This window comes from Vulpes lagopus, chromosome 4 (assembly GCF_018345385.1).
Source record: "Vulpes lagopus strain Blue_001 chromosome 4, ASM1834538v1, whole genome shotgun sequence".
Taxonomy (NCBI): domain Eukaryota; kingdom Metazoa; phylum Chordata; class Mammalia; order Carnivora; family Canidae; genus Vulpes; species Vulpes lagopus.
Genome location: NC_054827.1, coordinates 68,444,088 through 68,471,749, shown reverse-complemented (window position 1 = coordinate 68,471,749; position 27,662 = coordinate 68,444,088). Strand labels below are relative to the sequence as shown.

Below are 27,662 nucleotides of genomic sequence, written 5' to 3'. Positions count from 1 at the left end.
GACTTCAAGTTACATTAGAAAGCTGTAAACAGTATGGCACTGGCACAAAAATATATAGAAAAATATATAGACCAGAAGAGAATAGAAAACCCAGAAATAAACCCAAAACTATTTGGTTAATTAATCTTCAACAAAGTAGCAAAGAATATGCAATGGGAAAAAGATGACAGTCTCTTCAACAAATGGTGTCGGGAAGACTGGACATGGATGTGCAAAAATATGAAATTGGGCCACTCCCTTATACTATACAAAAATAAACTCAAAATGGATTAAGGGCTTAAATATGAGTTCTGAAACCATAAAAATCCCAGGTCTGCCCCATTGTAACAAACCGGTCATAGATGGACTGTCTGTGGGCTCGATTCCTCCTACAGTCTATTATGCCAAACCTGGATCTATTCTAAGACAAAAGTAAAACATCTCAGGGTTGTTTTGCTATAACATTGTCACCCTCTCAGCAAGATACCCTAAGAAAGACATTTTCCTGTGTAAAATCATAGATGAGGCACTACAGACTTTGGATTCTTTAAACTATTTTTTTTTTATTTTAAATTTTTTTCTTTATTTATTATAGGCACACAGTGAGAGAGAGAGAGAGAGGCAGAGACACAGGCAGAGGGAGAAGCAGGCTCCATGCACCAGGAGCCCGACGTGGGATTCGATCCGGGGTCTCCAGGATCGCGCCCTGGGCCAAAGGCAGGCGCCAAACCGCTGCGCCACCCAGGGATCCCCAGACTTTGGATTCTTAAAATGCCTCTGAAAAGGAGGCAAAGTGACCTTGTGTGTGAGGATTTGGACAATTTCAATGTGCTTTTGCTGTTGCTTCAATATACTAATGATGTGGCTTTCAATTGTATGTTCAATTCTAAAAGGTATAATTGGTAATTACACTTAAAACTTGTACTATACATGCTCCTAAACTTCAAAAGTAAAGATGAAATACATAAGTTGAAATACCCAAAACTGTGCCCCTGTCTCTTCTTGCCTAACAGAAGTAACATAGAATCCTAGGATGGGAAAGAAAAATCCCAGGCTTACTTATGGTCTTAAAGGAAGCAGGGCTAGTAAGAGAGTAAGAATTGAGCAAGAACTCAATTCAACAGACATTATGCCCACCGAAAATGGTTATCAGAGAATTGAGATTAACAGATTAACCACCAATTCAATTTAGTTGTTGCTCCTATATCCCTTGAAGTTCCAGATATTCTGAAGTAACTAAATTTATGGCACACATGAATGGCACTTTGAGACGCTGTCTTGGACATTGTCAAAACCTTCTTTTGGATCCCATTAGCAACCAAAGACAAAGACCAATTCTCATTCACGCTATAAGGCCACGAATAATAAATCTGCAGTATTCCCTAAACTCCCCTAACATTTCCTACTACAAAGAGGTAGGTCAGGATTTATTGTGAGTACATTACTCACCAATGCCAAAAGCTTTCAATGATAGATAAATATCTGGTTGGATGGAAGGTCAGAAGTCTCAGCCTCAAAGGCTCCAACTTTGGTGTAACCATATCTTCATCAGCAAAGATGACTGATAAAGCTCAATGAAACCCAGAAGACAGCTCATTAAGTTTTGGGGGAACAATGCAGACAGATTCAAAATGCTCAACCACTCTGGCAATTAGGGACAAATTATTGTCCTTCTTCCCCTCAACCACAAGGTCGCAGGGCATCACTTTGGACTCTTGAGTATTACAGAGAGTAGATGACTCATATGGATACTCTATTTCAGTGGTCTATTCTCTCAGCTAACCTACAATGGGTGTAATCTGGACCTACGTTTAAAGCCAAGCAACAGGCTATGGCACACTTCTTGCTTTGAGGTACACAAACCTAATGACCCATTTGAGCTCCAGGTCTCTATAACTGATGATTTAGTGTACTAGAGCCTCTGTAAGAGGGAGCCAGCCTCCGTTCAGAAGCATTCCCTGGGGTTCACTGACTCCCTAAAACAGCTAAGTTGGAAAAACAACTCTTAGCTTACTACTAGCCTCTTGTCAGAACTGAAGCCCTGATGCAAGCAGGCTTTGTGACTCTGTGGACTGATATTCTCATTTTGAGATACACCAATTCAGATTCACAACTATTTGACCAGTCTTACTTACTCGTCAAGTGAAAATGGTATATTCAGGCCATAGGGATATTCATATTCATAATTCATAAGTGCTTAAAGAAACACCAACCAAATAGTTACATAAAGTAACTAGTTACATAGAAGGGAAACCCTGTAAGGTTATCTCCTGATTTTTCAGTAGAAAAATTACAGGCCCTAAGGGAGTAGCCTAAATATTCAAAGTGCTGAAAGAAGAAAACTACAACCAAGAATACTCTACCCAGAAAGATTATCATTCAGAATTTATGCGAGAAAAAGAATTTCCCATACAGAAGTTAAGAATTCATCACCATTAAACCAGCCTTATAAGAAAGGTTAAAAAGACTTCTTTAAGTGGAAAATAAAAAGCCATAGCTAGAAGAAATTATAAAAGGAAAATTTCCACTGGTAAAAACAAATATATAGTAAAGCTAGTAGATCACTAATAAAGCTTGTATGAAGGTTAAAGGACAAAAGTAGTAAAAACCAACTACATCTAAAAATTAGTTAAGGGTTTCATAAAATTTAAAAATGCAAAAGCACTATATAAAACATGGAGGGTAGAGAATGGAAATAGAAAGCTTTTTAAATGCATTCAAACTAAAGCAATCATCAATCAAATATGGATTGTCACATACTTAGGATCTTATATAAAACTTCATGGTAACCAAAAACCAAAAACCTATAATGACATATAAAAAATAAAGTGAAAGCAATCCAAAGATTAAAAAAAAGTCATTTTTTACACTAAAGAAAGTCATTAATTACAAGAGAAGAAGAAACAGAGAAGAATTACAAAAATAGACAGAGTAAGGCGGACACTTGGATGGTTTATTTGGTTAAGCATCCAACTCTTTATTTGGGCTCAGGTCATGATCTCAGGGTCATGTGATCAAGCCCCATGTCAGTTTTCCACGAAGGGCATGGAGCCTGAAAGATATTCTCTCTCTCTCTCTTTCTCCTTCTCTCTTTCTCTCTCTGCCTTAGTCCCTCTCCCCACCTCTCTCTCTCTCTCAGCCTCAGTCCCTCTCCCCACCTCTCTCTCTCTCTCTCAAATAAATAAATAGCATTTATATGCTGCCTACAAGAAACACATTTTAGACACATGAAAAGATATTCAACATCACTCATTATCAGGGAAATGCAAATCAAAACCACAATCAGGTATCACCACACCTGTCAGAATGGCTAAAATCAAAAACAGAAGAAACAGGGTTGGCAAAGATGTGGAGAGAGAGGAACACTTGTGCACCCATTGGTGGGAATACAAACTGGTACAAACAGTATGGAAAAAATTTTAAAATAAAATTACTTTATGGTCAAGTAATTCCACTACTAGGAATTTATCCAAAGAATACAACAACACTATTTTGGAGGAGAAATATGCTTCCCTACGTTTGTTGCAGCATTATTTACAAAGCCAAATTATAGAAGTAGCTGAAGAGTCCATTGATAGGTGAATGGATAAAGACAATGTGGAATATATAGACAATGTAATATTACTCAACCATAAAAAAGAACTTAATCTTGCCATTCACAACAGCATGGATGGTCTTAGAGAGTACAATGCTGAGTGAAATAAGTCAGAAAAAATAAATACCATATGATTTCACTCATATGTGGAATATGAGAAACAAAACAAAGAAAGAAAAAAGGGACAAATACCCCAACTTTAAATACAAATAATAAGCTGGTGGTTGTCAGAGGGGAGGCAGGTGGGGAAGTCGGTAAAATAAAGGGGATTAAGAGTATATTTTATTGTGATGAGTATTGAGTAATATATGGAATCACTTTAAAATAAAACTTGAGTAAATGCTCTCACTCCTACTTTATGCTTATTTGAAATATTTCATAGATGCATACAAGAAAATTTTACATAAAAACTTCAAAATAAGTACAATGAGCAGAAAAGGTCTACCTGCAATTTTAGTTGCTGTAGAGTGTGTTAATATAAACTGATTTTCTATATATATAGGCAAAAATACAGAAGCTCCAATATAAACTAAAGATTCTGAAGCTTTGGCCAGAGTTAGGCATATAAATAGTGGACTCTTCAACAGAACCTGAAATAGAAATAAGTTATACACAAATTATATTGTTAGGCAAAGAAGAGATTTTTTTTCAATCACATAGTAATGACCAATCAGCCAAACTTTTACCTCTCCCAATCTAAACTGAAAATGCACATATATAGATAGATATAGATATAGATATAGATATATAAATAAAAACCAAAGTTTGCAATTCACCAATATATAAATACTCTTAAAGACATGTATTAGAACCATTTTTAGGGGCAGCCCAGATGGCTCAGCAGTTTAGCACCGCCTTTGGCTCAGGGCGTGATCCTGGAGTCCTGGGATCAAGTCCCAGGTTGGGCTCCCTGCATGGAGCCTGCTTCTCCCTCTGCCTGTGTCTCTGCCTCTCTCTCCCTCTGTGTCTCTCATGAATAAATAAATAAAATCTTTAAAATACAAAACCATTTTTATTTGTAATTTGACCTCCATACCACCTATAATTTTTATTTGTGAGTCTGGCAGTTTTCTGGAAAACTTAAGGAAAAAAAAAAAGATATCATTAACCAGGAGTCTAGAATGTCCTTTTACTTTAATTAATCTATTTTTTTTTCTTAATAAATCTTTTTACCTAAATAAAAAAACAAAGATAAGCAACATTCAAGGAAAATCACTAGTATTACTATTAAGATTCTACAACATTTTACTCCTGGGAATTCCATATAGAGTGAAGTCATTTACATTTTGCATTTTAGTCAATTTTTTTTTAACTAATTCAGAAACCTTAGCAAGGATGTATAGTGATGCTGTACTATTACCTATTATACTATTACACTATACATAGTAATTAACATGACAGTAATTGACATGCAAATATTAACTTTTTAACTGCTTTCTCTATTTCCTATATACCTATATATCTTTGAAAATTTCAGTGGTGCTTTATGTTTGTATATACTGTTAAATTAATTTAATTTTTTTCTAGTCCTAAATACCATTTTGAAAATCTAAACAAATTCTCTATATTGATCTAATTCATCTTCTCAGGGCTGTCTAACTCCCACAGGGTTAAATGCTCAGACTCACTTCAACTCCCATTCTTACAAACAAGGCCGTCTTAAACATCGCTGTACGTGCACCATTACGGACTAGGGTCAACGGTCTTTGGAACTATATATCCATACAAGGATTGCTGGGCCATTAAGATCTACTATATACCTCCTTCCACTATTTCTCTAGATTTTTTTCCCCAAATGTATCAGCTTACAATCAGACCATAACGTAGGAGAGTTACATATTCTTCATGGAGCAACTTATACTTTATAAAGTTCATCACAAGCAGTATTTTCCATTCCACATTCCAAGTCCTTCCAGAACTTTGCCATGCTCCCGTCAGGAGGCATTGACCTTGGAAAGTCCTTTATGACTGTCGCAACAAAGCAAGAGATGCTGCATGACATCTGACGTTGGGTCATAAAGCGACAGTACGACTCCTGCTGTATATTCTCACTCTCTCAGAACTTTGGCTTTGAGAATCTTTCTGCATGTTGTAAGAAAGTCCAGGCCAGATGGAAGTCCAGGCCATGCATGGGTATTCCAGCAAACAGACAGTTTCAAAAGCTAGTATTTGAGTAAACAAGCCTTCAGATTATTTTATTCTCCAGACTTCACTTTAGTTGACAAGTAGAGCTGAGCAGAGTAAGCCCTGACAAAACTGCAGATTAATGAGCAAAATTGTGTTCTTCACAATTTTGTGTTCTTCAAAATAATGTTCAAAATTGTTTGTGTTATTTTAAGCTACTAGGTTTGGGGATGGTTTGTCACGTAGCAATAGATATCTGGTAAACCCCCACATAATCACAAATCCTTGATATTATTAGCTGGCTTTTAAATTTTTGCCATGCTGATGGATGTAAAAATCATACCACACAATGCTTTGCTTGGCACTTTTCTAAATTCAGATCCAACTGAATTTCTTCACATCATTCATAGCTATTTCAGGTCAGTTATTATGTGTGAACTGCTTATCCGCATTTTTATTAGGCTTCCTGAAATTCCTGTAGAGATTTTTCAAGACTTCCTTGTTTATTCTAAATGCTAATCTCTTGTTAGACTAAGAGATTTCTTACTCATCTTTTAACATAGTCTGCAGTTTCCTTCACAGAACAGAAATCTTCATTGTAATCTAGCCCATTAATTTTTACTTCATATTTTACACATTTGCAAACTTGTTTAACCTTTCCTACCTTTATGTCACAAGATATTTCTTTCCTGGTTTAGCATTAACTCTGCTGGCATTTTTCTAATCACATTACATTAACTTAGAAATCACCTTTGTATGAGAGGTCCAACTTCATTTCACCATAGAATCAAATTTGTCCTCACACTTAACTGAGCAGCTATCCTTGCAGAGCCTTCTCTATCATATAGCAAGATTTTACATGCATTAACCTGTTGCTGAGTTCTATAGCTTTTGTCCCATTGGTCTATGCCATGATTTTATATGAAATGGCAGTCTGGGGATCCCTGGGTGGCGCAGTGGTTTAGCGCCTGCCTTTGGCCCAGGGCGCGATCCTGGAGACCCGGGATCGAATCCCACGTCGGGCTCCCGGTGCATGGAGCCTGCTTCTCCCTCTGCCTGTGTCTCTGCCTCTCTCTCTATCTCTCTGTGACTATCATAAATAAATACAAAAAAAAATTAAAAAAAAAAAGAAATGGCAGTCTGTATTAGATACAAAAGGCAGAATGAGGAACAGAAAACCTAGCTTTTCCCTCCTCTCTGCAACTGATTTTTGGAACAACAACTAGTAAATCACATCTCTACATATCCTATTTTTTAGGCAGTATTAATAATAGTAGACAAAGTAATTATGTTAGAGTCAGTCACATGAGATATTTTTATATTCTTAACCTCAATTAAGCCACCTATATGTGTATGTGTGCATGTGCCTGTGTGCACATCCAAAGATACATGTGTCTTTGGAAAAATTACTCATTTTATTTCTTTACTCATCCTCTTTAAATTACTGGTTCATCATCTGTAAGATAGAAATTATAATATCTGTATCTCCAGGTGATCATGAGAATGGAATATATGCAATAATTTGGTTTCTGGCATATAGAAGGTACCTAGGAAAGCATACACATCATTTTCATAATTTATAAAATAAGAGGGTCACGCTAGATTATCAGATTTGTTGTTTGCAAATGTGCTTTGAATCATTTGAAGGGTGTAAAACACAGACTGCATATACATCATTTTCATAATTTATAAAATAAGAGGGTCACGCTAGATTATCAGATCTGTTGTTTGCAAATGTGCTTTGAATCATTTGAAGGGTGTAAAACACAGACTGCCCGGTCTTACTTTCAGAGTTTCTGATTTAGAAGGTCTGGAGTCGGGCCCAAGAATTTGAATTTTTAACAAATTACCAGGTGATGATGATGATGATGATGATGATGATGATGATGATGATGATAATGATGGCCTGGGAGCCACACTGAGAACCACCAGCACTAGATAATTTTTGTGTTTGGACTCTTTAGAATTAAAATGAATAGATTCAAAGGTTAATCCAGTTGATTTTACTCAGTAAAGTAAGAAAGCCAAAAACATTTTCCAAGTAGCTGAATAATTCAGCACTCATAAAGAAACAGAACATGATTCAGAATCAAATGGCAGCTTTGGTGTCTGCTCCCTAGTGAGCATTCCACTGCTTTCTCTTAACTGTTTCAAAGGCCCAGATATTCGGCTTCTTTCTATCAGCTTGTTGTGTCTATATCTACATCTATTACAGCCTCTGACTACATTGTCTCTCCATTTGCTCCTCTTTCTCAACAGCCTTTGCACATTCGTTCCATGTCAGTTTATTAAGGCTGTGTTGTTTGAGTTTCCCAGACTTTCTCCTATTTATACTCTCCCAAGAAAGAGAAATTATCAAGTCAGTTTTTAACAAGTGTCCCTATTGGGTATTTTCTCAAGCTATTTAAGAGGTTTTTGGGAAATCTAGGAGTTACTATCTGGGTTCAAGTGCTGATCCCAGACCTAGTTTTAAGTATGACAGTTGAACTACATCCCATAGAGCATGGCAACTCATGCATAAGGAACCACTTCTGGGCACTTTATTCAGAAAGAAACTGTAGGGACACCTGGGTGGCTCAGTGGTTGAGGCTCAGGGTGTGACCCTGGGGTCCCGGGAATGAGTTCAGCTTTGGGCTCCCCATATGGAGCTTGTTTCTCCCTCTGCCTGTGTCTGCCTCTCTCTGTATGTCTCTCGTGAATAAATAAATATTTTTTAAAAAGAAACTGTAACCATAACACTCAGAATACAACAGACCTTTCCAACAAAATGTCCAGGCTCTCTTCTTTAAAAAAAAATCTATTTTTTTCTTAAGGGATTTCATGTAATAAAATCAGGCTGAATTATGGTAGGTTGAATTATGATAGGTATAAATGTACAACAGGAGAAATCAAATTAGGTCTTCACAGTAGCAGATAAATTTAAGCAACAGCATAGCACTGTGGCTCTCAGCCCTAGTCAATCGCTGGGTTTGTCTAAAACCAAGATTTTTGGACACACCAGAGGAGGCTCGTGGTGGTCTGGGAGGTATGGTTTCAAACCAGACTAGGTACTCCTGCAGGTACTTACTTAGTATGAGTGTGAAATAAGAACAGGATCAGCAAATATCAGCAAAATATAAAGTAAATTATCTAGTGAACACAGACAAGTAGACTAAGATTCAGGACAGGTCTCGAGTAGCAGCAGGAAACAAATGTTAATAAGGGAGCTATTGCATGAACCAAGGTTCATTGAATATGGGATGTGTAGTGTCCCAATTAATTGCAGAACTTTTTCTTTTATGTGGGAGAAGCATCCATCTACTTCCTACTCTAAGCAAGGTAGCATAACAGGAGACAATGACCTTGCCAGTAAAAGGCCTTAGTGTCTATAGACAAATAGGAGGAAAATATAAGTTGAAGAGGAGACCAATAAGCTCCTTTGAATTTCCCAAGTGTTTTACTTGATCATTTAACTTCTCCCTTTCTCTGGTCTTGGTTCCTCATGAAGAACATGTATAATTAGCCACAGAAAATAAGTAATGGTTATCTTCATTAAATCTGTCAAGGAGAATAAAAGACCTCATCGAGAAAATGTTGCTTGTTCAAGCTGAAAAATGTTTCAGCCATCTATCCTGAAACCTCACTTACTCTGCTTCTACAAATACCAATTTATTCCACCAAACCTAGGAGACAATTCAGAGACCAAAACTAGTACACGTCATCCTGATATAAATACAAATGATAAATATATTTTTTAAAGAATCATGTTACTTGTGTCAAATGTACATTGATTGATTCTAGTTTCTATGATAGCAATTTACCTGCTTTCAAAGAACATTCAATATTTTGACCACCCAGAGTGTAATATCTAAATAATGTGTACACTAGCCTTCTTTTATGTACTCTGTCATCCATTTCTAGCCACACAGGCAACAAATAATGCTTTATATTCATTTGGTTCTACAGAACCAAGTTCTGTAGTTCAAAAAGTTCTTTCATATCAAAATAGTCACTGACACTTCTTTGTTCACTGGAATTCTAGTATATAAATGTTTTCCCCACTGATAAGGTATGAGACTTAAGGCAGGAGATGAAGAAAAACAAGGTAAAAGTGTTCATCTCTCTGATCTATACATTTAAAAACAGTTTTCTCTTATAAAATTTTATTCCTTATTTGTTTCTAGCCAGTGCTAATTTCATTGTTTTTTTCTTTTCCCTAATTTATTTCCCTAACTCCCAAGCTTTCTATTTTTACTCTTTTAAAATATACTTCTAATCGATTATATTCTGATAGCTATAGTTATTCATTGTTCTACTTTCTATTCTTAGCTTAAACCCATAGACATTTATAACTTTTTGCCTCATGGATTTTATAACTTATTTTTTACTTGTTTATTTTTTTCTTCAAATTTTTATTTAAAGTCTAGTTAGTTAAAATATAGTGCAATATTGGTTCAGGAATAGAATTTGGTGATTCATCACTTATATACAACACCCAGTGCTCATTGTAACAAGTGCCCTCCTTAACCCCACTCCCCATCTAGCCCATCACCCACCCACCTTCCTTCATCAATCCTGTTCTTATCACTAACAGCCTCTTATGATTTGTTTCCTTGTCTTTTTTCCCCCTCCCCATATGTTCATCTATTTTGTTTCTTAAACTCCACATATGGTTTTTGTCTTTCTCTGACTTATTACACTTAGCATGATATACTGTAGCTCCATCCACATCATTGCAAATGGCAAGACGTTGTTTTTGATGGCTGAGAATATTTCAGTGTGTGTGTGTGTGTATACACATCATCTTCTTTATCCATTCACCAGTAGATGGACATTTGACTTCTTTTCCATATTTTGGCTATTGGTGATTATGCTGCTAAAAACACCGGGGTGCATGCACCACTTTGAATCTATATTTTTGTGTCCCCTTTGGGTAATACCCAAGAGTGCAATTGCTGAATTTTAGTGTAGTTATATTTTTAACTTTTTAAAAAAGATTTATTTACTTATTTATTTGAGAGAGAGAGAGTGTGTGAGCATAGGAAAAGGGAGAGGGAGACAAGCGACTCCCCGCTGAGCAGGGAGACTGAAGAGGGACTTGACTCATGACCTGAGCCAAAATCAAGAGTTGGATGCTTAACCAAATGAGCCACCCAGGTTCCTCTATTTTCAACTTTTTGAGGAGCCTCCATACTGTCTTCCACAGTGGCTGCACTAGTTTGCATTCCCACCAACAGTGCAAGAGGGTTCCTCTTTCTCTGCATCCTCACCAATAACTGGTATTTCTTGTGTTGTTAATTTCAGCCACTCAGACAGGTGTGAGGTGGTATCTCATCATGGTTTTGATTAGTATTTTCCTGATGATGAGAGATGTTGAGCATCTTTTCATGTGTCTGTTAGCCATCTGGATGTCTTCTTTGGGGAAAAAAAATATCTATTCATGTCTTCTGCCCATTTCTTAACTGGATTATTTGAGTTTTGGTTGTTGAGTTTGATACATTCTTTATAAATTTTGGATATTAACCCTTTATTAGATATATCATTTGCAAATATCTTCTCCCATTCTATAGATTGCCTTCTAATTTAGTTTCCTTTGCTGTGCAGAAGCTTTTTATCTTGATGAAGTCCCAATAGTTCATTTCTGCTTTTGTATTCCTTGCCTTTAGTGATATGTCCAGTAAGAAGTCGCTACGGTTAATGCCAAAGAGTTGCTGCCTGTGTCTCCTCTAGGATTTTGACGGTTTCCTGTCTCAGATTTTTAAATCATTCATCCATTTTTAATTTATTTTTGCATATGGTGTAAGAAAGTGGTCCAGTTTCATTCTTCTGCATGCTGCTGTCCAGTTTTCCCAACACCATTTGTTGAAGAGACTGTCTTTTCTCCAGTGGATATTCTTTCCTGCTTTATTGAAGATTAGTTGACCAGATAGTTGTGGGTCCATTTCGGGGTTTTCTGTTCTGTTCCACCAACCTATGTTGTCTGTTTTTGTGCTAGTACCATACTGTCTTGATCACTACAGCTTTGTAATATAGCTTGAAGTCCAAAACTGTGACATCTCTAGCTTTTTCTTTTTCAAGAAAAATACTTGCTTTGGTTATTTGGGGGCTTTTGTTGTTCTGTACATATTTTAGGATATTCTAGTTCTGTTAAAAATGCTGGTATTTTTTTAAATGCTGGCATTTTGATGGGGATTATGTTAAATATGTAGATTGCTTTGGGTAGTATAGACATTTTAGTGTTTTTTCTTCCAATCCATAGGCATAGAATGCTTTTCTACTTATTTGTGGAAATAAATAATTTGATTTCTTACATCAGTGTTTTATAGTTTATAGAGTACAGATTTTTTACCTCTATGGTTAGGTTTATTTCCAGGTAGTTTATGGTTTTTGATGCTATTGTAAATGGGACTGATTCCTTGATTTCTCTTTCTCCTGCTTCATTATTGGTGTATAGAAATGCAGCAGATTTCTGTACACTAATTTTCTATTCCGCAAATTTGCTGAATTCATGTATCAGTTCTAGCAATTTTTTGTGGAGTCTTTTGGGTTTTCTGCATAAAGTATCATATCCTCTACAAATAGTGAAAGTTTACTTCTTCCTTGTTGACTTGGACACCTTTCATTTCTTTTTGTTGTCTGATTGCTGAGGCTAAAACTTGCAGTACTATGTTAAATAGTAAGGGTGAGAATAGACATCCTTGTCTTGTTCCCAACCATGCAGGAAAAGCTCTCAGTTTTTCCCCATTGAAGATGATATTAGTTGTGGATCTTTCATATATGGCCTTTATAATGTTGAGATATGTTTTATCTATACCTACTTTGTTGAGGTTTTTTATCAAGAATAGATGCTATATTTTGTCAAATGCTTTTGCTGCACCTATTGAGAGGATCATAGATTCTTACCATTTTTTTTATTAATGTAGTATATCATGGTGATTGTTTTACAAATACTGAACCACTCTTGCAGCCCCGGAATAAATCCCACTCAATTGCAATGAATAATTCTTTTAATGTACTATTGGATTGGATTTGCTAATATCTTGTTAGAATTTTTGCAAATGAGAGTATAACTTTACAAGTATGTTAAATATTTTGTTTCTGTTCTGGCTTTTTATCTTTTCTTTATTCCCATCTTACCTATTTTAGAATTAAAATTATCTTTACTGACATTTGAGTAAAACTCTTTTCTTTCCTTAATTGATGAATTTCCTAAAATATATAAATAAGGACCAGAAAGAAATATGGTAACAGTAGAGAGAATAACATTCTAAAAACAGCTACTTCTCTGGCTCCTTTTAATAAAAATTGATGACAAGAAGACTCTTTAAAAAAAATCTATGCTTAAAAGATGAGGAGATGTGTTTTTTAACTAGCTATTAGTCAGCAAGTCTTATAATGACGGTGATAATTTTACTGACTGGAATAATTTGCTTGTTGGAATGATTTTATGTCAGCCCTTACATCGGGAGTTTGTGAACTAGACATTGAACCTCAAACAAACAATATCAATTAAGTGTCATGAACCAGGAGGTACTGAACTATAGAGTTAGTAGTATAGGAAGACAATAGATCTTTCTTTATTCAATCAAATTCTTCACACTAGTCTTTTAAATTCATCTTCTAGTTGATAACCCACTCTTCTTATCAAGATAAAAGGAAAATCTTATGAATTTTTCCCCTATTTTTTATATACTTTCCCTCCCTAATCTAAAAGTAGAAATATCTCTCAAGTAGGTATTCATATTAATTATGTATTTATTGAGTTTTTACTATGGGATATGCAGTAATCTATACACCCTACATTCCCATGAGGAAAATACCATTACTGTACCAATTTCTTATTTGAAGAAAGTGAGCTCAGACAGGCTAAAACACCATTATTTCATTTAATATAAAATACAATCAACAGTAAGAAACACCATTATTTTATGTACCACTAAGAAAAAAAACACTGCAACTGATATAATGAGATAATGCTCTAAGGAAAGTCCTATACTATGTAGGTATTAGTCTCCCCAGCTTTTGAAATACATTAGATCTATTAAGAAGGACTTGCCAATTTTTCCTGACTCAGCTGTACACCTTAACATGTGGTAGGTATCTTAAAGCTATCTCTACTTGTGGGACTCCTTTACTTAAGTTTCATAAAATGCCTGGATGTTACTTTACAAGAAAATGTGAACTAGTGGTCATTCCTTCAACATCAAATATTTGCATATATGTATTTATTTATATTATACATATACGTATGTATATGTATAATACATATATAAAAACTTTATAATCCCATGCTTGAATACTGCATTCATCTTTTTTGAAAAATTAACCCAGCAATCTCACTCAATAGGGACAGCACCACTAAAGTATGTAATGTAAAGTAATGATAATATGAACAGCCATGACCAAGTTTACCCATACTCAGGCATTATCTACTATGTCACAATTACATCATCCTTTACAGTTATTTCAAGACTCCATCAAATTAATACCAACCCAAGTTTAAAGATGTTAAAATGTGAAGAAAAAAAGTATGTCTCAGAATCAAAGAAATCTAGAAGTTTGCATAAGGTATCACCTGTAGGGAGGGCTATATAATGTCCCTGGATGGGTAGGCCTACTCACAGTTAGGCCTGCTAACAGATCAGAATCTATGGATAGAGAGAGGGAGCTGATGCATCATTAGCCTTTTACCCCTTGGATAACCACAGAGCACAAAGAGAAGGCTAGAGCTTGCTCTCTTTAAAACTTTTTACCAAAGAAAAAAGGAAGCTACTCTTGGGTGGCCAGTCTCTAGCACATAGTCTCACTTTTGGGCTTGGGCAAAAAGTAACAAACCCTAACAAAGAAAATTTTTCTGCCTGTGAGATCTACCACAGAGAAGCATAAATTTACCCTTAGTTCCACTTTCTACTCATTCCCAGAAAGTCATAGCATCTCTAGCCCTTCCTTGATGAGGGATTATAACCATTACTCACAGCTCAACTCCATTCTACCTTGCATGAATTATTTAATAGCATTGCTAAACTGACTCACAAGTAACCATCAACATAGTAGAAAAGATGAGCTGACTCCCTTATCATCAGAGAAGACATGCTCAACTTAAATTTTGTCAACATTAAAAATAAAATAAAGTAAAATGAAATAATTTCACCAACATGGCTCAGTAGATGTACTTTACTGAGAAATTCAGCTTTGGCAGGTGCTAAGCCATGAAGCAAACAGTGGGAATTTTTCTAATCTAGAAGGTTCCCCAATGTATGGCCCATTATCCCTCTATTTTCTTTCTGAACTCAGCCTGCTAATTGTTAAAGTCAAGAGTGTAGATACATAAGCTTTCTAGTCGTTCTTAATATTATATGTCTATGTATAGACTTTAGAACATTTGCTTCCCCACATCTTAGGTTTTAATTTATTTTCTTTCTTTTTTAAGGCTCTAGAAGCTCAAATAATGTTGCCATGTGAAAGGTTTACTTTTTCCTTCTTGGAAAAATCATTGTCCATAGCCCTGAACTTTATAAATGCCAAGTAATTCTTTAATTGGTTCTTGCAACTTGGTCTCATATACTACAGCTGAATAAAAAAATAACTATTTATAATACCCAGAGAAAACTTCCTGTAACAACACCCAAATCATACTGCCTTTTCAATTCTTACCCTACTCTAATGCATTTTTTACACAAAGTCATGTTTTAAAGTTCTTAAAACATCATTTTATTATTTAGATTGACTTCCTATTGAATTCAAAACAAACTCTAAAGTTCTTACCATGTCCCACAAGGACCTTCATGAGCTAGCCTTCGCTTGTGTTTCCAACCAAGTGTTCCTTCACTCTCCTCTCCAAGCAACTTTGCTCAAAACGCACAAGTCTTCTCTAAACTGAACATACCCAACACTTCACTGCCTCAAGATGTTTCCGCATGTGTCTCTTATGCCCAGAATTTTCTTCATGACCATTCATCAAATGGATAATTCCTTCTTTTGCTTTAGGGTTTTCCATTTAAATGCTCTCTGTTCAGTGATGCTTGCTTTTACCCCATATCTAAACTACATTTTACATGGAATTTTCTCTACACAATTGTTAATCAGTGTTTTTTTTAATCTCTGCACTTTTTAAGACCTGAGATCCACACGAGAACATAGCTCCATAAAGGCACAGGTGTTACTATTATATCTTCAATACAGTTCTGCCCACAATGTACAGGAAAAGAAGAGAAAGCAAATTGAATATAGAATCACTTAGGAGCTGGAGGTTTTTTTAGGGCACCTGGAAGGCTCAGTTGGTTGAGCTTTTGACTCTTGCTTTCAGCTTAGGTCATGATCTTAGGGTCATGGGATTGAACCTCATGTCTAGTTCCATGCTAAGCAAGGAATAGGTTTGAGATTCTTTCCTTCTCCCTTCCTCTTTCTACTTCTCCCCCTCTGCTCCCACCCCACCCCCACTTTCTCTATCTAATAAATAAATACAATCTTTAAAAAAATTTAAATAGCTGAATTTTTTAACCCCACTATGTCTTTATTGTAGGCCATGTTTCTCACTTAGAGGAGCAAAGATATCTTCTCCATTTGATATTGAGAGAGTTTCCATAAAATATGATGTTTGGGAGAATATTTGTTAACTTCTAGAGTTCTCTGCTAAATCATTTAAGCATAATAAAAAGATGTTAACACCTGTAAGCCTTCTCATTAAATGTCTTATTTATTTCTTCAGGGAAAGAACAAACACAAAGTAAAATTAAAAGAAATAGAAGGAAAACACTAGTACCATCCTCTGACATTAACCTGTTTCTGGAAATGCCACTTAGGTAAGGATGGGTCCTATTTCCCATTATATATAAAATGAATAAGTTAATTAAGACTTCAAAAATCCCCCTCAGATTTTTTTTTAATCCCTCTCAGATTTAAGTCGGATACTTTATGGTTATTTTCTTAAATCCATTGTTAGAAAAGTATACAGGTCAACTTATTTGGCTTGTTCATGTAAAATATTACTTTACCCAAATAGTAGAAAATAAATCCTTGAGACTGGTTCCAAATTCCTGATCTTTAATTTTTAATTTGAATGGATTAGGCTGTTTACGCTTCTCAGCTTTTATCTTTGCTGTACCTACATGATAACAAGTAAAAAAATCTTATATGTTTAAATAATTAAAACATATATACAAACATATGCACATATCTTAATAAACCCAATTTTTCTTTAAATGACAAGTGAGCTATTTGTAAACAAACTAAAGCCAGTCTAATTAAGCAAAAAGCACATTCTCCCAAAACAGTGCTGTCAAAAAGAACATTCCATGATAATGAAAATTGTCCATATCTGTACTGTCTCATATTGTAACCATGAGTTATATGTGGCTATTAAATATTAGAAATGTAGCTCTTATGACTGTTTCTAATTTTCATTTAATTTGAAATTGAAATGTCCACATGCTGCAAGTGACTAGTATTTGACAGCAAAGCCCTAAAATGTAAAAGACTAATCTTTGACACTGCTAAAAATATGCTGTGCCAGTAAAATGTACTGACATTAGGAGAGTGTTTGATTTCTCTAATGTTGCATGTTAATTTTTTAGTGTTTCCAAAAGAATTTTAATAGTTATTATTTTATCTTACAATAATTCTTTCAGAAAGTACATGTATTAAATTATGCTAGGTAAATAGATTTAAACATGTTTCATTTTAAAGAAAACTTATGAACTCTAGCACTTAAAAAATGACAAGAAGCAAAGATACATACTAATGAAAGCCTGGCACATAATAAAATATTTGGCCACATGCAGCTTCATTTATTCAAATAACATTAGCATATGTCCCATATCTCCATGACAAAAATAAATGTAGTTCAGCCATATTCTGACAATGGGAGATGGGGGTGAGGACAAGGAATCTACCATCTTTTAATTTAATGAATTATATTTTTATAGTCACCTCGTATACTGTGTGGAAAGCATGATAATGGTATTAATGTAGACCATGCAATAAGTGAGACCAAACCAAAATAAATCCACCATTTCTGCATCCATCTTTGATCACCATCAGTGTCTTCACCACTTTAACAGAGAAAAATTAAAAATTTCAACTTTGTGTATTCCATTACAAATAAAGCCATAATCAGAGAGAGACAGAGAAAAGCATTTTCTGTTAATTTGTCCCTATTGTTTGTTTTGCTGATTGTAAGTCCTCCAATTACGTAGTTTTCTTTTATCCTGCAGGATTCTAAATTTTTCCCTTTTCTTTCTTTTCCCACGTCTACTCAGGTAGCAAAAGTAATCCTTTGTTCTTCTTAATTTTTTTTTTCTCCAGCAGAAGCCATGTATTTGGAAGACTACCTGTTTAAACCTCACCTATTCTTTAAAATCATTTTTGCTCCTTTAAATCATGCACACCTTTTAGGGTGACTCTGGTCCTTTAAGATGCACAACCAACACTTTATCTGGCATCTGACTCTTTAAATCACCTATGTTTGGATATCTCTTTCTTATAGTTCCTTCTCTGGCTCAATTCAGATGGAGTGTTAATAAATTACCCTTCTAGTGACCACCTAATGACCCATAGGACCCTTTGTTAGGCTTTGTCTTCCATCTTCGCTGTAGTTTTCCTTGGTCTGCCTTTGCAGACTTTGCAGTGAATGGGGTGGGATAGGAATGTGAAGGATCCTGTGCTGGATTTGTTGATTTTCTCTTTTTACTCACTGTTCATTTTGCAGTTTCAACATTCTTTGTCTTTAGTCATGTTAAGGCCATTATCTTGGAAAAGTTTCCATAGTTGTGAAGTTACTTTGTATCATTTAGGGAGAAGATTTGAGAGAGTTCATTACCATATAGTTACCACTGTCTTTAGTTCCACAGGCATGTAAGACCTTGTCCAACCACCTGTTGTGGGAAAATATCCACATACTCAAGAACCACAGTTTTGAAGGTACTGGTTTCTCACAGGCAATTCTGTTGTCAACAGAGACCTGATGAGGGGCTTGCATATAGACCTTGCCTTTCATAGAAGGTGGAGAATATTCCCAGTTTTATTCATTTATGAGACAACTCCTCAGCCATTGCTACATTATTCAGGGATACTAGTTCCAACTTGCAATGCTACAAGGTTGCAATCTTGAGTTCCATTATCCAATGGGTATATATATCTGGACACGCTATGAACAAGGAGTTTCAACTCTAGATTGTCATTAGGGTTATGTGTTTCCTCACTGATTATAATATTTAGAAATTTTCTTTTCTCTTTTTGTTTCTGAATCCAGCTAAGTACTATAACCATATGCATTATGCTACATATGATTGTTACATAGGTGTAAATAATTGATAACCAAGAAGAATGAGGAAAATAAACTAAAAGTGTAAGCAAAGAACAAAGAAAAAACAAAGAGCAAGCAAAGAATTTAATAGGGTGCCCTATTACCAATAGATTCTCCTCCTACTAGAAATAATTAGGAAGTTTAATAATATAAAGATTCCATGCACAATAGTAACAAAGAACTTTAAATTACTAGGAATAAGCTTAATGGAATAGTTCCAATAAAGAAAATTATAAAACTTTTTTTGAAGGCATAAAAGAAGAAGAGAGAACACAGAACAACATATACCATATTCTTGCATAGAAAGATGACAATTATTCCCAACTTGATACATTAAATTCAAGTATTTCAAATCAGAATGTTTTAATTATAACCTGAGATTATTATATTTATCTGAAAGAGTAATGTTGCACAAATAACCTCTGCTCTTTGGTAAATCATTTTGAGGAAGGATTTATCCAATAAATGCTACAATCATATGGAAAGGTGTACTTATTAAAAAATTGTAGTATTGGAATGAGAATAGAGAGATAGATCAGACAATAGATTAGAGAGACAAGAGATAAGAAGGAAATCCATGTATATAAGAAATTTATGATATAGATAATGTATAATATCAGTAAAACATAAATTAATTTTAAAAAATGGAATGTTCCATAAGTATCATCAGTACAATGAGATATCCCTTTGAGGGGAAAAACATAAGCTTGATTCATTTGTCATATAAAAAAATAAATGGAAACTGGACATTGCATTTAAGTGAACAACTAAAACCAGACAAGGATATTATAAGAAAATTATAAGCCAATATCCCTGATGAGCAAAAATCCTCAACAAAACACTAGGAAACCAATTTTAACAATACATTAAAAGGATCATAAACCACAATCAAGAGGGATTTATTCCAAGCACACAAGGATGGTTCAATATCTGCATATCAATCAATGTGATACACCACATAAGCACAAAAGATAAAAATCCTTTGATTATGTAGAAATATCATTTGCCAAAAGAATAAAAACTCACAACAAATTAAGTTTATAGGGAATATACATCAACATAATAAAGACCATATATGACAAAGTAAGTTCAGGAGCAAGGCAAAGATACCTACTTTTAGTCGACACAGCACTAGATATACTAGCCTGATCAATTAGGCAAGAAAAAGAATAAAGGCATTCAAATCAGAAAGGAATGAGTAAAATTATCTCTGAAGACGATATGACCCTAAATAAAGAACTGTTGAGGGTACCAAGTCATGACATCATTCTATCAAGTCAGATATTTCTGAATAATAGGGGACAGAGAAATCTATAGTTGTCATACTGTCACTCTTTATTGTCTTATCAGATGCTCCCTAGTCAGAGGCAATACTGTATGAGAAACCACAGGGATGAATATGGCATCTGTGTCTTTGAATGGTGTTGATAGAAGAAGCACTATATGTAGATGTTATAAACTAAATGTTTAGACATTTCCCCAAAGAAGACATACAAATAGGCAAAAGTAAATGAAAAGGTGCTCAACATCACTGATCATCAGTGAAATGAAAATCAAAACCGCAATGAAGCTTTCACTTTATAACTGTCAGGATGCTTATTAAAAAAAAAAAAAAGAAAGAAAGAGAAAGAGAAGAAGAAAGAAGATAGAAGAGGTGGGGAAGAGGAAGAAGAAGAAAGAAAATAACAAGTGTTGGCAAAGATGTTGAGAAATTAGAACCCTTGTGTACTACTGGTAGGAATGTAAACGGTGCAACCATATACGGAAAGTAGCATGGAACTTCCTCAAAAGTATCAAAAATAGATGATTTAACGATCCCACTTCTGGGTATATATATCCAAAAGAAGTGAAAATAGAATTTTTTTAGATTATTTATTTATTGGAAATATTTATTTATTTATTTATTTACATATTTAAAAATATATTATTTCAATATTTGTTTATTTCAATAGATAGATGATAGGTAGATAGATAGATAGATAGATAGATAGATAGATAGATATTTGTTATTTATTTGAAAAGAGAGAGCACAAGCAAGAGGGAGAGGGAGAAGCAGGCTCCACACCAAGCAGGGAGCCCGATGTGCGACTAGATCCCAGGACACAGGGATTATGACCTGAGTCAAAGGCAGACGCTTAACCAACTGAGCGACCCTGGCACCCCTGAAAATAGAATTTCAAAAAAATATTTGCTCACCCATGTTAATTGTGTTATTATTCACACTAGACAAGGGGTGGACATGTTATGTCCAAGGGGTGGACAAAATAAGTTAAATCCACATAGACAGATAAATGAATAAAGAAGTATATACATGCAATGGAATATTATTTAGCCTTAAAAGGGAAGAAAATACTAGCATATGCTACAACATGGATTAACCTTAAGGACATTATGCTAAATGAAATAAGACAGTTATAAAAAGACAAACTGCATGATTCTGCTTATATGAGGTATACAAAATAGAGTCATAGAAAGCAGAATGGTGGCTTTCAGAGGTTGAGGAGAAGCAGATAAATGGAATTTACTGTGTGATGAATATAGAGCTTAGTTTTGCAAGATGAAAAATTTCTAGCGATCTGTTGCACAACAATGTACACATGGTTAACACTCCTGTGCTGTACACTTAAAAGTGACTAAGATGTAAATTTTAAGTCATGTGTTTTCTCCACAATTTTTCAAAAACATATATGCAGAATTACTAATAAGGTTGTCATTATAGTGTTTTTAAAATTATATTTCAAACAGTAAAGATTAAAGTGTACATTCTAGATTTACATGTACACACATGTGCATATCAGTCACATTACATATTTTCCCTATAAATATGGTTATTAAAAATTAAATATATATGTTTATAGGTACAGTATCTATCCAATAAATATTTTATACAATGTGAACAACAACAGATAAGGAAATAAAATGGCTTACCTAAATGCAAAAGTACTGTTCTCAGTGCCCTTAATAAGGAGTGCTACTATCACATAACTCAAAGAATATCCAAGCACTACTGAAGATTCAATTAAGCCTGTAAAATGAATACTGATTATAAAACAACTACATAAGCTAGTTTTGTCACGATAAAAATTATATCACTGAAATAGATTACTTCTGAAAGCCTCATAGCATACTTTATCATATGAGTCAGGGTCCTCCTGAGAAACAGAACCAATAGGATATTGAGAGAGATTGTTAAGGAATTGTCTCATGCAATTTATTGGCAAGTCCAAATTTGTAGGGCAGGCTGGCAGGCTTGAAATCCAGGTAAGAGTTAAAGTTACAATATTGAGTCCATAATGAAGCTTAAAATCCACGAGGTCACCCAGAAGGATGGGAAAACTGAGGCAGAGTTTCTATGTAGCTGTCTGGAGAAAGAATTGCTTCTCTTTTGTGAAACCTCAATTTTTGCTCTGAAAGCCTTCAGCTGTTTAGATAAGGCTCGCTCACATAATGTAATCTGCTTTAAACAAAATCTACTAATTGTGTTACTCAGATCTAAAAAATATAGCAGAAACATCTAAACTGATCTTTGACCAAACAAATCTAAAGAAGTTAACACATAAAATCAACCATCATATGTATCATCCAATGCACATATTAAAGAAACTTAGATAGGGCAACTATACAAATCACTGTATCTCATTTAATCTGTATATTTAATGTAATATAAATATATTTTCATTTAATATAAATATAAATTCAATATACCCAATTTCACTTTAATTTGTGGAAGCTTTGTTTACTTCACCTTAGCTACCATAGTGGCAGGGGGAGGCAATAAAGTAGATTTCTTTTTGCAGTGTGTAGATGTGCATTTTAATTACCATGCAGTAGAACCAAAAGTAAAGCAGATTTGTTGCCACCCTCAGCTAACACTAATAAATCACTACAATTTTTTTCTAAAAGCAGACATAAATATGAATATCATCTATTTTAATTTATTGACATAACTTTCCTTATTTCTGGTGGAAAAAATATTATTTTGGGGCCACATGCTATTTACTCTTGTCATCTTCACAATACTTTAAAAAATTTTAATTATAAAAACATGATAGATAACTCTGTACAGATAAATGATCTACCAAGACCAGGGCTATTGTAACATAAAGAAATACAGATCATTGTGAGATACGCCCCTGGCTAACTTACTGTAGGATATCATGGCATAAAACACTGGAAACAGAGGGTACTACACTGCAGTTAATTAAACAGCCTATCAGTTCTCTACTTGATAGGGTGAACAAGATTATACTTTCATTAACTTCAAAATATCTGAGCTCCTCAAAAAGATGAAGCGAGTTAATGTACATAAAGGGCTTAGTACAAGGATGATGATGATTTCAATACCACACTGAGTCAAGTACTGAGGAGGCATGAAACAATACTTCTATCCCCTTATGAACATGATGGCAGCAACTTCCCAACTATGTTCCCACTTTAAACATATGACTATTCAAGCAATTCAAACAATTTGAGACTTTTTCCTAGAGAAATGAAATGTGGCGTGTACAGTTTGATATGAAAACATATGTATACTAGACACATATTTAGAGAGAGAAAGACTATAGTTTTTATTACTTAAGAAAGTATGTATTTGGGACGCCTAGGTGGCTCAGTGGTTGAGCGCCTGCTTTCCGCCCAGGGCATGATCCTGGAGTCCCGGGATCAAGTCCTGCATTGGTCTCCCTGCCTGGACCCTGCTTCTCTCTCTGCCTATGTCTCTGCTTCTGTGTGTGTGTCTCTCATGAATAAATGAAAAATCTTTAATAAAAAAATATTTATTTTTCCTATTTCCCTTTATCTCTTTAATGACTTTCAGATGACTTGTCTACAATTCCAAAACTTCAAGAAGTTCCTCAGAATTAGGTAGTCCAATGTGATTCTGAAGTCAAACATACCAGTTATCACTTATTATAATGATTATAGGGCCCTTATAGGGCCAGCAATTAGCATTTGCGTATCAGTTTAGATAGGTGCACCAAGGTATAAAAGCTCAATTAAAAATCAAAATAGGCCAATCATATTAGAGAGGAAAATAAACTTACCTATATAAATACCAGCTGAGTGTGTGGCAACACTATTGCCAATAAAGACTACTCCAAGGATATAAAGAGGCATTCCTGCTATTCCCTGCACAGTCTGCCCCAGGATGAAGGAAGCTATATATTTTGTTGAGAATGATGAGGATTTCTTGCAAATCTTGGAAGTCTTCATTTCTTGGCAAATATCTTTTGAAAAGATAATTATTTTTTTTTGTTAAATGAGTCAAAAGTCAGACATACAAGAAATATGCAATATCTCTCATGAAATATTTTACCTTTTACAAAGCTATTTCCACCTTATTTTTTTTAAGTTAACATTTCATTTATACTCAATGTAGCAGTTCTAAAATCAACCATCACATTCTCAGAAAAAAAAGTTATAAAAGGAAATTTGTGGGAATACTGGAAAATATGAACATATTATAAACCAAATATAAGTGTATGCACAATAACATATACACAATGATGTGTGCATACCTATGCATACATATATATACATATATATATATAAACATATATACACATTTCTCTTAAATTTGGCATCTGACACCCCTGAGTTTTGACACCCAGGAAAAAAGTATTTCTAATGTTATATATTATATGTATTATCAGATTATCAAATTCTGCATTATCAGTTTAGTTCTATATCTATTTTTTCAGCCATCTTCACATTAACTTTGTGTCACTCTGTTTAAATAATTTACCTTTTCAGACCCACTAACTTCTTGAACATGGGTTCATAAGGAGAAGGCATTATACAACAAAAATTTATTTCTGTTAGTCATTACATAGTAATTCATGAGATTTTAAATTCGTTTAGGTGGCAGTCTATTTCTTATGCTTTTTCTATTCACATGCTTGTAAAACAGTAGTAAATGGGTGTTTCTTAGAATTGCATTTGTTATTAGATTGGTAGATCCAGGCAATGCTTTTAGATCACTCTGAATGTGTTCATTTTGATTGGAATTTAACAAATGCTCTTAAAATATTTTCATGGAAAACTGGCTAGAATGCACACAGCAAAATAGTACGCTAATGGAAATTTTTGTCCGGTTCAGTATCCATATCGAATGCTAGTTGACGCTATGTCAAGTGGGAGGAGGTTTTAGAATTGTGATTCAAAATACTGAGGATTCAATTTTATACAGATAGATTAAACTTGTGGTGACATCAGTATCAATGTGATATTTTAAATTTCCTGATCTCTTAGTCCCTTCAATTCTTCTCCTCTCAAATATATGTGTTCCACTTAATTCTAAACTTTTCAAAACCAACAACTACAAACCCTTCTTAGTTGCAATTTCAAGCATTCCACACTCAAAACACCCCTATCTTTCTAGCTCACTTCTAGTAACCAATTCCAACAATCCTTAAAATCCACTAGGGTTTTGATCCTGCTCCTTTTCACCATCCCAATGTCCTCTCACGTCCTTAATTTCTCCCATTGACATCTTAGCACTTTTAATCCTTTGCCCTCTTATCATGCAATCCCTTGGTAAAATTGCAACCTTCATCAAATTAAATTCTCCCAGCTTTGCTATTACACTTGTAAAGCTGAATATGGCTGGAGGAAAATAAACAACCACAAAAATCTCACTTTGAATTCATAATTATGAAACTCAAGGGTATCATTCAGCCTCCTGATAATCAAATATGTCGCTAGTGTGCTACTCTTGACTTCTATAAAATTCAATTTGTGTGTTTCCCTTCTCCTAGCGATCAAAGTCCTGAAATCCCCTGCTGTCCAACATCTGAAAACAAATGTTTTCCACCAAGGGAACAAAATATTATAAATGTATGTGAATATAATATAGTTCATATTTTGATGATATATCAACATACTGTTTAATATATGAATTATATAGCACATAAATATATAAATTGCATTTAATGTGAACTATTTACTTATATTGTGAGCAAACATCATAAGCATACTTTTAAATATCATAAGCATGTATGTATACATACATACACACATTGACTTTTTCCACCATGTCTTGCTAAAGTCCAGTTTAAAGTTGCCAAAATGGTTTAAAACATTTTAACATTGTTATGACCTATACATACTAAGAAAGAAGCCAACACAACAGAGCCAGAAATAGTTCTGTGAAACTTCAAAAGAGCCTTTATCTACAAGCAATAGCAAAAAGATTGTGGAATATTTTTTTTTAATGAACAAAGTGAAGAAGCCACTAATATTTTTAAATTCCAAGCCCTATGCCAAAGTGCAGCTCCCATTTTGAAATGGTAGGAGTCTGATCTTTCTTTTTCTGTGTGTTTGTTTACGTATTTGTTTGTGCTTTATGTATGTGTGTTGAGGTCAAAATAAAGGATTAGGGAAAATATACTGTGGGAGATATAAGGAATTACCAAAGTTCTCAAGAGGTTTATAATACATATGAAAACTGACAAAAGAAAAACAATTTTATAAAACAATTATCCCAAAATATTCTTTCTTCTTCCTATGCCTATCTCTTACTTGAAAGTATATACGATCATGAGAAGATGAGAGAATGGCATACATATGTTAGTAGGGAGCTACAATTAATTATCTTAATAAACTTGGTAATATACATAGGTACAGATGGATAGATGTACAGACCAATATTATAAATAACTATTTTAAGTTCCTAAGCCAATGGTTTAAGTGAATAATAAGATGTACCTTCTATAATCTTACCTTCAATGTTTATACTTGATTGATAATTTCCATCACTAAAGTATGGAAAAGCAAATAAAAGTGATCCAAATCCTACCAAAAAGGAGGAAAGCGTAATCCATCTTGGTATGTTTCCTTTTCCTCCATAGTATGATATAAACACTACTATCAGGCAAGATGAAATATCATAAGTCAAAGATAACAATAAATTCTCAACGTTGCTCAGATGATAGGCCTTCTGAAAAGTATCAATGCTTAGATCTATGAGACCAAACACAATACCTAAAATATAAAAAGAAAATAAAAAGAAAGCAATAATATGCATTTTAAGAGACAAAACAGAACACCATGATACTCATTACAAAACAAAACAATTTGCATTGATTTAAGTTTATTTTACAATATTCTGACTGTTTAAGATCTATAAGCACATAATTTGACTTCTAAAATACTAATAGGCCTTAATCAATAATAATATTTGCTAATTGAATTTTTGTACCAGTTTTGTATTTATTTATTGAAAAATGCTGATCTTTTTTAGTCATCTTACTTAGGACTCATCTTTATTTTAATATATTGTATTTCAATTATAAAAAATGAACAAATAGCAATCTAATGAATATTTATCTACAAACCAGAACAGGAAATAAAACATCAAAATATTTGAAGCCTATCATGTGTTCCCTAAACACATTCCCCTCTCTCTCTGTAACCCATATCCTGTATTTAAAGTTTATCATTTCTGACCCTTTTAAATGCTTTCTTTTTTTTTTTTTTTTGGACGATGTGTATATTCTTGAACAATATAGAGAATTTTCATGCTCTAAACATTAAGTAAATGATATCATATACCTGTATTTCTATCCCTCTCTAACCAACTAGGAAAAAAATAATCACAGTAAATATTTGAAACAAAGAATTTAATATAGAGATTGGTTACAAAAGTAGTACGTTTGTTGGAGTGAAAAGGGAAAAGAGTTACTC

At 34.2% G+C, this 27,662-nt stretch overlaps 1 protein-coding gene across 1 annotated transcript in view; it reads right to left on the bottom strand.

Annotated features, from left to right (window-relative positions):
- SLCO6A1 (solute carrier organic anion transporter family member 6A1) overlaps window positions 1-27,662 on the bottom strand; it is a 95,791-nt gene that overhangs the window by 55,323 nt on the left and 12,806 nt on the right. The window contains exons 2-7 of the mRNA XM_041751091.1: window positions 26,700-26,960; window positions 24,023-24,205; window positions 21,909-22,005; window positions 17,606-17,727; window positions 16,672-16,781; window positions 4,020-4,164 (exon numbers count right to left, since the gene is read on the bottom strand). Of these exons, the coding sequence (XP_041607025.1) occupies window positions 4,020-4,164; window positions 16,672-16,781; window positions 17,606-17,727; window positions 21,909-22,005; window positions 24,023-24,205; window positions 26,700-26,960 (918 nt within the window). The remainder of the gene's footprint in view (window positions 1-4,019; window positions 4,165-16,671; window positions 16,782-17,605; window positions 17,728-21,908; window positions 22,006-24,022; window positions 24,206-26,699; window positions 26,961-27,662) is intronic.